A 12,741-nucleotide genomic window follows, 5' to 3' on the forward strand; every position below is an offset into this window, starting at 1 on the left:
GTTACGTTGCATTATCCATAGAGTGAGCCCAGCAGGACAGAACAGACAGAGCACAGCCCAGCTCTGTGCTTCATCTCTGCATTGATTCTGTTGAGGACGCTAAGGAAAATGCTGAGGTATCCAGTCCCCATCCTGTCCTCTGCTGGCAGCACCATAAAGATGACAATCATTGCTGTGTCTCATTGTCAGTCTCATTGTCAGTCTCTGCATTCCTGTGCCTTGCTGATGTTCTGGCTGGTTTCTGGTATTTGACTGCTTAATGTAAAATGTAAAAAGAATAAATCTAGAGAAACCTTGAATCCTGAAATATTCTGAAGAGAGTTATTGCCTAAAGACCATTTAATCTGTTAAATTCTGCACATGGCGTTCACACTGAATATAATTTGCATACAGTTGACTTAAAAATCCACTTCTTCACTTGATAGCATGTAGTATTTGGAAACGACTGCTTTCTATGCCAGGGTGCCATGCTGGATGTGCTGGCACCCTGCTTTTTATAAATTCAGGTTGTTAACAGGTACTTTGATAACATCATTTGAGTAGATGATATTCTACATTTGAAAATCATATATCAATATCCTGTTTGATATCATGAGATTCTTATCACTATGTGAAAATATTATAGTTTTATACATTTTTTTTAGTATTGTTATTGCATACTTAAATACATTTGTGATTTATAAAAATGTTTTTATTCAACTGCTGTCTTCTGTTCCTGTCAACTCTTGGTCTGCCCATTGCTGCACTAATACCGATGTAACAAAAGTCTCACTAAGTCTTGCTGCTGTAATATGGGGATTGTCCTTCCCTTTGAAAATTGATAATTGCAGAATTACAATTTTCTCATTTATCTTTGCAAGAGAAGAAATGTTTACTACGGTTAGATAATATGGTTGACTTTTATCTGAAAGTTTTGTTTCATCTCCATTGTAAAAATATTTTCTGCAGTTAGTATCTCAGTTAAGAGCTGATATAATGCAGCTTTCCTCATTAAAAAAAAAAAAGCTGTTCAAACTTAAATTTGACGTGTCAGTTAAGCAAGAGGAAGGTATATTTAAAATAGATATATATTCTAAATGTAGACAACATGGAAATTCTGCTGTAATTTCATAGTTTAGAAAGAACACAATAGCAAAGAGCACAAGTTTCTGAAACTTGGAGAAGTAGGAAAATACAAACGAATACGCTTTTTTAACATAGTCCCAGCCCTCTCTTTTTACCACCTACCATAAAATTGACCTTCTTGTAATTCTTTTAGAAACATCATAGTAAGAAGAATTTGAATGACTAGATTTTAAGCATGTACTTTCAGACTTTTTAAATCCTTATAATCTGCTTTACTGTTTTAGTTTCTTGAGACTTTGTTATGCAGTTACTTTTACTTTATCTCATAATGGTATAGTAGATTAGGCAGATTATTTCTTCATTCACAAAGTCATTGTTGTGATAAAGATACACACTCTGAAAAGATTATTTCCTTGATTTTGTTATTACAGGAGTATATGTTGAAGCTATTTTGGTCACTGTAATTATACATTTCCAGATGTTACATTTAAATTTTAATTTTCAGATTTCTACACTTATCCTATGTTTTACAGTTGCTCATTCTCCTATTTTTTAACTCCTAAAGTTCTGCTTTAGAATATATCAGGGGCTTTACAGATGAAAATGTGTGTCTGAATCTGAGATGGCTTCCAAGGAAGATAAATGCCTGCATAGTTTAATCACAGGAGCAATGAGTGAGTGTTTGCAAGACCTGGTGAAACTTGTACTGGAAACTTTCAGATAACTTGCACTGCGTGGAGAGCTTTGGAATGCTGTTGTAGCTCACACACCTACATCCCACTCAGTTTGATCTCAGGGACAGGTTTCAGACTGACACCTAAGGGAAATATCTGTAGAGCCCTTGGTGTCCAGGCTCCCAGTAGAGGCAATGGAGATGTGGTCAGTGCAACCAGTGGTATCTAGAGAACGGTTTTGCTTCTAGTCACTTGAACAGTTTACAAGACTGCATTGAGGAAACTTTGCCTAAATGTTGGCGTCTCATGCCTTTTGAGACTCCCAAGGAAATCAGAGACATCTGCACAGAGCTGGCAAGTACAATGCATGGAAATGATCTGCAAGAGCACTGTACACTCTGCAGTGACAGGTAAAGGGCAGTTGGGATATTTTTGGGCACCAGATGCCTGTATGTGAATTGGCTCCATTGACATATTGACTCCTTCCACCAAATGTTACGGGAACTCGGGTGCTGAGTTTCCACGTGGACACACATGGTATTGTGATCTCAGACTGACTCTCATATCTGTACATGCCCAAATTCTAGTTTGGTTTTCAGGTATCATGTATGATAGGACAAGGGGGAATGGCTTCAAATTGAAGCAGCGCAGGTTTAGATTAGACATTAGGAAGACATTCATTACTGTGAGGGTGGTGAGTCCCTGGAGCAGGTTGCCCAGAGAAGTTGTGGATGCCCCATCCCTGGAAGTGTTCAAGACCAGGCTGGATAGGACTCTGAACAACGTGGTCTAGTGGCAGTGGGGTTGGAACTAGATGATCTTTAAGGTCACTTCCAACACAACCATTCTATGATGATTCTTCCTCTGCAACCCCAATCTGTCTTTTTTTAATTAAAGTTCATTCTGTGAGTGAATTATCTTAGACCCTCGTCAGGGACGAGGGACATTTGCAATTGGACCACCAAATGTGTCACAGAAGAAGGTGAAAGCAATATGTGATAGTTTTTTTAGAAGTTCTGTTGTCTTGTCTTCAACACTGACAACTGAAATACCTGCATTACAAGACTGACTAGGAGATGCTGTTGTTTTTGACATGTGCAAATGAACGAAGTGTTGTTTAAGTATTTATTTCTTTCTCTTTCAGTTATTGTAATGGATGTATGTTAGATCCAGACTGTGGTCTCTGCTACAAATTGAATAAATCAAGCGTTGTTGAGTCCTCATGCATTCCTGTTGATAAAGATTCTACAATGAAAGCAGCTTGGGGCAGGTACGTCACTTTTCAAGATTTTTTGGTCTTGTGCTCTACAGAGAGTGCATTTTATGCTATTGATAACAACTTTGCTTTTACATAAAAAGTTACTCTTAGGATGTTCTGAAAGAAAAAAATAGTTTGGCATAGTCAAAAATGGGTGATTACTTTCTAACTGTTCTAAATAAAAACCTTGACCCTGATGTGTGCAGCCAGGTTGGTGTAGTCTGTCACTTAGGAATTATGGCAAAAGTACACTAACAATTAGGTAAATTACCTTTCCTTAATGTTTTCGTTCCTTTGAGGTAGCATATTCACTAGTTACATACTTCAAGCTCTCTGAATTAATCTTCTTTTTAAATGCTTTAATTAAACCACACTTTTAATCTCGGCCTACTAAAGAAACCAATCAGCTCAGCTGAATAAACTAAAATGATCAAAGTCTGAAAAGTTCAAATTGTCAGAAGCATGGGTTTTGGCCACAGATTTCTGTGTTTTTGTGTTTAAAAGCATTGTCATGCCATATGTTACACTTGGGCTGTAAAAACACGGGCATTCATAGGTAAGTCAAAATGCAACTGCAAAATACATCACACCTCTTTCTTAAGCAGCACAAAGATTCCCTGTGAAGTCACAGCAATCTTCAAGTTTTCTGAAGTACTGACTATTCTTAAGGAATGGCTTTATGAGTTGGAATACTGTCTTGTAAAGGCTTTATGAATACTTTAATAATGATTAGGGCTTGGATTAGAGTTTAGAATGGTTCAGAGCCACAAAGGAATTAGGTAATTACTTCTGATAAAAATACCTCCCCATAACTCATTTCAGCCACCCACACATCATGAACATACTTGGGAAATAGGCAAAGGTTTGTCTGGTGGTTTGGGTTTTGGTTTTTTAAAATTTTTTTAACTTTCATATGTATTTCTCAGGAGTTAAAACCAAGTGCCTTAGTGGCAGTGAGTCATATTGGACAAAGGTGAAAGGTATGAAAATACCTACTAATTGTAGAATCATTAATTTAAAATTACTCTAAAATTGCCCTCCTTTTGATTTCAGTACCATTAAAATCTTATGCCTATTAATTCATTCCAGATGCAGAAAAGAGAAGCTTACATTTTTTGTCATCCAAATTTAAAAGTACTATGATCATTTTGGGGCTATTACAGTTAATAAATAACAATGAATACTACAAAATGTCATCCAACTTATTTGTTCTGTGACTAATTTCAAGGGTGCATTATGCAACATACCTTGCATACTGCCTGATATCCAAATATATTCTGCAGCACTTAGACTCTCATATTTGTAAGGTAACAGATGTCTCTTTGTATTCCAAGTAAACATTCATTTCCTATATGCTGTAGTTTGAAGTAACGTGTTTGTAATTGGCCAAGTCATACTAGCATGCAGGAAGACATACATGGAAACAAAAACTTGTTATAAATAGTTGATAGATAAAATCAAACTTTATTTAATTAGGCATTGTTACTGTATAACATAGAAAATGTGGGGGTCAGCAGTCCTTTCATATTCATGATTCACTCTCACATAGCACTCTTTGCTATACAGCCTATTGAGGTAAACTAGATAAGTAAGAAGAAATATTTCCTTTCCAAATTGCAAAATGCAATATTTCCATTTTGTGCAAGAATTTTGTAGCATGAGGACACTGGTTAAAATCTTGCAAGAGAAAATGAAACTATTTTAAACTTGTTGTATTGGTTGTCACTGGAGGGAAAGTCCTGCCTTAAGACAGAAAACCAGTAAAATATCCACATTTCTTTTTTCAAATATTCATCCCCATTTCTAGTTCTTATTTAATTAATTTCTATCTCAGGTGGCTCCTTCTGTGCTTTCCAAGCCCTGTGAAAGAGAGAAGCATTTTGCCTCCTCAGCTCCTTCTCCTCCTCATCCTCACAGACACGTGTATTTCTGCATACTAGCCCAGAAGGAATCGCCATAGGTTTTGATTTCCAAGGGTTCACATTCACACACCACCCCACAGCTCCATTTCCTCAAATCCTGAGTCTGCTTTAAAGAAAAATCAGTCAAACAGAGCCATAAGATTTCCCTGCCAAGGAAGGAGATTGCTGCAGGGAAAACAGCATAGTTACATCCCCACTTGTGTCTCAGAGCAGCTGGAGTCACCTGGATTTCTCTGGCAGCATAGGGAGAACAAGTGCCTGAGAGAAACTAACAGCACTGGTGAAGGAAATGGCAGCCCTTCCTTTCACAAAGTTACTTTGTCACAAACTAGACATACAGGGGCAGTTATTTTAAAAGCACATGGCATTTTTACCATCAGAAAGTGGTTCGATAACTTGAAAGATGATTTTGTGACCTGTGGACAGCTGATAACCATAACTATTACATGCAACCTCTTTGTAAGTCCTGTGTGTTCTGATGGCTTCAGGCCATTCAGTAATAGATGGATGGGTTTAAATGGCTTAAAACCTCCAGAGTTATGCTGGTCTCTTATGGCAAATTTATTTTGCCATTAATGATGCTCAGGAGAGAAGAAAGACCTGAGCAATTTGTTGGACCTCAGATGTCTGAGCATTGTCAGAAGCAGCAGCTCTCACTATACTGCCTGATGTGGGAATTCAGAGAACGAGCTTCTCCTGGACTTGGGCTGATAGTGCTGTGCAGGGCATTTCTGCTGCTGTGATCACATTTTGTTTATGATTTTCCTGCTGGAAGGCTGGGAGCTTCAGCCATGGAGAGATGCCTGCAGTCGCACCATACAATGTGTGTGCACCCACACAGCTCTGCAGCTGTCTGAACCTTGACTGCACTTGCTCAGGGGCTTATCTATTCCTGATATGTAACCTACGAGCAAGGTGAGTGGTGCTTAGAGGCACCAACAAACAGAGAAGCTCTCTGCAGCCATGCAAGCTTACATAGAAAGCTCCTGTTTATAAATTTATAGCTTTGCACTGTTTTTCACAGTTGGTCCCAAGGTACTTCAGATATAGCAGGCAATGTTTTGACTGTTATCATAAAATACTGTAATGTACTTTTATTTGCAAGATGTTTCCCCAGTGCCAGACAGGTGTACTCAACACCACCTCTGTGTTTATTGTTAATTGTATTTATTTGGTTGCGGTAAGTTCTGAACATTGAGAAGTTCTGGGGAGGGGAGGGAAGAGAGCAGAGATTTCAGTCTCTTGTGGCTGCCAGCAAGGCTGTTTATGTTGCTGTGGTTGTCATAGAAACCCAGGAAGACAATTAAAGCATCCACATATTTTTCAAGAGGAGTATAGCGTTTGGGTGCTTTTGAATATGGGGATCTCAGTGGCTGGCAGAGGCCCTGGGGGAGGGAGACTGCGTAAGAATAAATCTGACCGACTCCAAGTCAGACCCTAAGCAGTCTGGGTGATGTGCAATGGGTGCACTTATAAGATCATACATGCAAGACAAGCAATAGAGATTTATTTTTTATTATTTAAGCAATTACATAAGCCTGACTGGCATTAGAATAACAGAGAGAGGAACGTCTTGCCCAGGGCACTGGCACAGGCAGGTGCTTTCCTGCCCTTGGTCTTACTGAACCAGTTAACATAACAGCTGTTGACACACAAACTTTGCTGTCTCCAGCTCTGCCCAGGGACACCTAAAGGATGATTTCAAGACTGTGAGCAAGAATATTCTTAAATTATTCACTTTGTAGTAAAACAAAAAGAACTATGTCTCCTCTCTGAATGTGGTCTGAGGGTTCTGTGTTGGGACTCTGTTCTCCAAGATTTAGGGAAGTTTTGCACTTAGCAGTAACACAGAAAGGCTTGCAGTTCTGTTCTCTTCATGAACATTGAATTATAAAATCCCCGTGAACTTAATAAAAAACATTATCTCACTTTTACACATGGGGATGCAATGGGAAGGTTCCAAGAGGAAGGTCAGGTGACACAACAGAGATCATGGGCAGAGTCACTCTCTCAGCCAGGTTGGAATGTGGAGGTGATTGCTTTCAGAGCACAACCCAAAATCTAGGGTTTTTTCTGCACAATTACAATTACTCCCACAGTACTCTCAGAATCCTTGAAACTTCTGTCCGTGTAATTGGAATAACCCTAAAGGTTGGCCAAGAAACTTTAAATTGCATTAATATCCTTACAGTTGAAAGAATAACTGCTCAAGGAAAGGAGGTACTAACAGTGCCTTGACTTGACATTAACCTTGACATGAGTGTGTTGTCAAGACGACAGCAGGCCCACAACTGTGAGCTGAAAGGCTCTCATGAGTAACTCTGAGCAATCTTCCTCAGGAGAGAAGGATGTTGATTTTATACAGTAAACAATTATGAAGAAATAATAACATCATCTAGAGATCAGAGACAAGCCTAGAAGCCATCCTGTCCACAAAATTAGCTGGCAGGTCTCCACAGTCCCTGAAGAAGGACGATTTGAAACAGAAATCTATAAAGGGAGAGAAGCTGACTGATTTGCTTTCTTCAGCCATTTTTATTAACTTTGTTAGAGGAACATCTCCTTGCCACAGGAGTTTAATGCTTCATGGAGAATCCTGCTTTTGTCAATATGAAGAATCATTCCCCTCTGTCAGGGCAGTCAGTGCAAAGGCAAGAGTGCAAGAAGAGCTCTGTGTTTGGAAAACTCTTTGTTTTCCTCTGGCCAGTGCTCTTGTGAGCTTCTTCCTTCTGTGTAAAATTAATGGCATGCTTACAGATGTTCAGTAATGCTACTATGTGTCACTGTGTGCCTGTTGCTCATATCTGTCAGTTTGCCAAGGAGTTCAGCTGTATCTTGGAAACCTGTTTTGGGGAAAAGTGGGTTTAAATTGCCTGGGCAGGAAGCAGGTCAGGCAGGCAGTCAAACCCTGTTTCCCAGATTCGGAATAGTTTTTCACCTCAGGAATGTGCCTAATGACTTTGGCATTTGAGCCTGGATGCTAACTAGATTCCACTGGTTAAAAAAAATAAAGTCATGGCAGTTCATTAGCTGGATTCTCATACAACAGCCTGGTTTATGTCCAACGGGGGACATGCCAGTATCTGTCACAGCCTCAGGAGTATTCTGGGGAGCTTTACATTCATGCAGTGCTGCCTGTTGTCTAATGCATAGCAGATGAGATAGATCATGTTAAAATTATTAGAATACTTTTTCTTTGTAAGAAAAAGTATTAGATTTTTCCAGAAATGTCAGATTGCTTTTCCTGCTTGTAAATAAAGACAGACATAAATAAGTTTATTACACTTGTTTTGCTAGTCACAGCATTATAAAGATGTTTTTGCAATGTGACAAGTACATTTGTAAAAGTTGCTGTGACTGCTTTACTAATGCCAAAAGAATGTATGTGCATATTCACACATTTAAAGACTGAGAATCTATTGTCAGTACGTAATGGAGAATGGCATTACAGGCCTTTACTGTTACCATGGACAGACTAACAGTAGAGCAACCTTGCAAGAATTAAATACTTCTCTGTCTGTTGGTAGACTTCAGTTGTTTTGTCGTGCAGGAAGTATTGGTAGAAGATTTTATTGCTGAAAAGGTAATTTGTAATCTTTTTACAAGGATCTGTATTGAAAAATGCTGCTTAATTTGGCAGCAATTAGAGGAGAAACTAGTATTTCTCTTATTAAGTCTTTGGATCAATAGATGAAGATTATACATACAATTACAGTGCTCACATTTGCCAAATAAAAAGGTAGTAGAGGGAGTAAATGATTCAGGAAAGTAGCAGGATCAATAGAATGTTTACATCTGCGTGTATTTTGGCAGAACTCAGAAGAGTTTTTATTATGACCAGCAGTCTTAGAGAAATCTCTTGATGGACAATATGCTAAATGTTGACTAAATTGAAATATTCATCACTTCAGTAGGAACCAGAACATAGAATGGCCCCTCTTTGCTCCAGTATTGTTTAGGAAAGAAAACCAAAATATATGCAGTTTCAAATAGAATTAAATTCTGATTATCTTCCCCATGACTAGTAAGTATGGAAACCTGGAGCAGCAGGACACAGTCCTATTCATCCTGTTTGATTAGGAGTCTGTTCTTCAGCACAATGCTATCTAATATGTATTAGTGAGGTGTGCAAGAACAGAAATGAAAGAAAGATCTGAAACTGATTACGGTCTTTGTCAGCCTAAACTCTAAGGCACAAGGTCTTTTCTGGGAGGAGGCTATTAGACAGGATAATCACAGGCTAATAGTGGCATATACTGGTGGCATAAAAGCTAGGGAGGTAGAAGAGAAACTTAAAGATGTCTAATTGTCTTATGCATATTTTAATGCCATCTCTGCTAACTTGTAAAAGTGAATAGGAAGAATAGAAGGATAAAGTAATGCAAAATATTGTGTCCTTAATCATAGATGGCCCTGTTTTTGGTGATGCAGGAGTAGGTAGCAAAATAAGTGCAATTTTAATATTGTATCTGCATTTTAGGTCTAAAATTATGAGCAGAGCAACATGATAATCTAAACTGAAACTGTTTACATTCCTTTTGGATAATTACTTAGGAATTACTATTAATAGCTCTATCTCAGTACATCTACTCAACCAGTGTCAAATTCTGGATGCTTGAAAAGAAGGACAAATATACTCCTCATAAGTCCTGTTATGAAGTGAATGTATTCTGACTGTGAAATGCCTAGTTTACATGCTAAAGACAGAATTTATTTGTTAGGGACGCCCAGCAAAAAACAGGATTTTAAAGCAGGACTGGTTAGTTTGAAACATCATTTGTACATCTGTTCTCTACCTGTGGTCATTTTTATTGCACTTTGCTGCTAAACACTGCTTCTGGATCTTACTCCATGTTACTATTCTGGTAGAGGATGGTGAGGAGACAGATGCTGACAGCCATTTGGGTTACTGGTTGCAACAACTACTTCAGATGCTATAACATTGAGGTAACTGGAATATAAAAGCTAAAGTGGACCCTGAGGCTAAAACATTTTCAAATGCTGTTTTGTGTCTGTGAAAACTGTGTTATTTAAATGGCAAAATGTTTGAGTCAGTGCTCTTCATTTTAAAAGTGGTCCAAAGAAGAAGATAATATGGTGTTTAAAGTTTGCCTTTACATCCTGTTGAAGAAGCAAGCTTCTACTCATTTCAGTCATTCTCTGGTCAGCTGAAGGGGAACTAGAAGGAAAATACTTTTGTTTCCTGTTTAAAAAACATGTTTGCTTCAAGCTGACAAAGGAGATAGATAGGAAAGTGAAGGGGAAAAATGCCAATGTGTATGAGAGAATTGTCAGTCTCTTATCAGTGTGTGGATAATTCCTGCAGCTTTTCTCACTCTCTCTGTTATGAAATGTACATTAGAGAGTCTTAATTGCTCATAGGAGCCTGCTGCTAATTAGCTTCTTCAGCTGCTCATCTTTTCAGGGACAGATTGAAAGATGTCTGTGCCTCACCAAGGGGGTTCTCCTGGGGCGATTTTGCAGCCAGGGCAGAGCCCGGCCCTGGCGCTCTGCTCGTCTGAGGGGATGGGAGAGAGGGGCAGAGGAGAGTGTGAGCGTGCAGGGAGCTACTGCTGGGGATTTCCCCTTCTGCCTTGGAGCCAAACCAAAGGGAACTGACTCATATTTGGGAGCATGTGGATTTTTTTTCTGAGGGGAGAACTTCTGATAGTTTTTTTCCCACATTTGTTCAGTTATAGACTGTAAAGTTTGGATTTAAATAAAAATCTTCAGTGAAAACTGTTTCAGTAGATTCCTTTAGGCTTTTATGCTATGAAATGGATTCACTAAAATGAAATGTTCTCTGTTTAGAGGGTGGAAAATATTTTTGAAAGATGCATGTGGTTAGGAAGTTTTATTGATAAAGAACCTTCAACAGGGTTGAACTCAGACCTCCATACAGCAGCTTGTATCTTTAACAGCATCCCTAATAACTTTATTCCTTAATAAGTAATTCTTCAATAATCACATGCAGTAAAATTATGGTATCTTACCTTCTTAAAGAATTAAGTTTTTAGAGTATTTTTTCTCTTTGAGGGAAAATAAATCAACACATTTCTACATTAGGACTGTTCAATTCATTTGATGAGTTTAATTCATAGAAATTATGGTGTGTGCAGTCTGTCTGCATGTGTGGTTCATTTCCTTGAGAATGGAGGCAGTAATGTCAATCTCTCACCGGCACAAAATGAGCTAGAATTATCGATTCATTTGATTTGAAGTCGTGACCTTATTTTAATTCAGCTTGTTGGTTAGCACAGACCAGGAAATGGGCAGTCTGTTAGGTGGCAGGTCATACTTCTCCACAGCAGCACTTTGGGCATTTCTTCTTGCTTGTAGGATGTATAGACCTTCTTTTGTCCCATAGCTTTCCACAGCTGCCACGTTAGCTTTGCATAGATAATAATGAGTTGAGTTTGAGGTTTTGCATGATTATTTAGTTTTTGAGACCTGTGATTCAGATGATCTATATTCCCATTTAGCATATTGTCTTGGCAAAATAACTGCTGTTAAAAAGCATTTGTCTATGTAAAACACTTTAGATGTCAGAGTCCATAGAAGGTAGATGATTTATTTGATTTCTGCTGGGTTCTACTGTCAGATCCCAGACTTTGAGTTGCATGTAACAATAAAGTCTTTGGTACCCAATCTTCATATCTTCATAAATTTTATATACTCGAGATAGTGTTTCCACTTATCATTTCTATATTTTATGAAATTCGTTAGATTTGGCATATGTATTGCACCTGCATGCACAAATCAAAGCAGAGTAACAGTCTGTGCTAAGTGCTCGCTCTCACAAATCAAGCATGAAATAATTATCTTGTTATAAGTGGTCTTAGAGCCTTGGGGCTGTATTTTCAGTTACAACATTAATGATTTCCAGTGAATTTTAAGGCTGACAGCAGAGGAGTCATTCTTTGGATAGCTCTGTTGGATGATTTAATTCAGAGCCTCCCCAGTATAGCAGGGATTGACAGGGATGCAGTGCTTCATTCCCCTTCTGAAACACCAGTTTCTCTGAGATTTTTAGGGCAGAGCTATTGCCACCTACTGGAATCAGGGAAAATTCTTTTTAAATGGTACTGTTCCATCGTCTATTTGAAACAATGAATGCAAGATCTCAAATGTAGTCTGGTTAGATTTCAGTTGTGATGGCAGACAGTTGCTGGCAGTAGTTAAAATGTAATATTTGTATCTAAATTGCTGTTACAGAAAATTAATGTAACAGTTCAGTACTCAGATGGAAGGTTAAGTTGGTCAAAATGTTATTGCTAGAACTATTGAAACATAAACTTTATATGTGTGTCAATAACTAGAAATTAATTGGAGCAGGCAAGTGCTGAAAATACATGCTAATCCATGTAATATTGATCTCTATTTTAAACTCCTTGTCCTTATGGGGTTTTTTTGTCTCAGATTCAACAAAAAAAGAAAATTCATAAAATAATTTTTCCCCCCACTCCTTTCCTTTTATTTCAGTAAAAATTTCCAAAGGATTGATACTCTATTCTCTCTTCACTTCCCATTGAAATATGTGGTTGATTGGGATTTTAAGGTTTTAACAGCTCTGTGGAAAGTTGTTTCTGCACAGTGATGGTTTGGCAGACTGTGTGAGGCACAGGGTCTGCTGCCTGGAATAAGCAATAAACTAACTGTAAAACCTCAGCAGTGCCTGCAGGCACAGAGTCTGACTTGGGCTGTGCTGTAATTGTGTCACCATATGTGGTTTGATTTTGGGGTTTGGGTGGGATTTGCTTTTCTTTTCTAAATTGAACTATAAAATCTGGCCATTCTCCCTTAACTTCATATACCAACTTTC

General features: G+C 38.3%; 1 protein-coding gene across 2 annotated transcripts in view; it reads left to right on the plus strand.

Annotated features, from left to right (window-relative positions):
• Window positions 1–12,741, plus strand: part of SLC2A13 (solute carrier family 2 member 13) — a 152,697-nt gene that overhangs the window by 120,524 nt on the left and 19,432 nt on the right. For both annotated transcript variants that reach the window (XM_051805017.1, XM_051805018.1), the window contains exon 7: window positions 2,884–3,009. In XM_051805017.1, coding sequence (XP_051660977.1) covers window positions 2,884–3,009 — 126 coding nt within the window. The remainder of the gene's footprint in view (window positions 1–2,883; window positions 3,010–12,741) is intronic.

The sequence above is a fragment of the Manacus candei genome, unplaced genomic scaffold (genome assembly GCF_025592945.1).
Source record: "Manacus candei isolate 608988 ecotype Guabito, Panama unplaced genomic scaffold, ASM2559294v1 h1tg000063l, whole genome shotgun sequence".
Lineage (NCBI taxonomy): Eukaryota > Metazoa > Chordata > Aves > Passeriformes > Pipridae > Manacus > Manacus candei.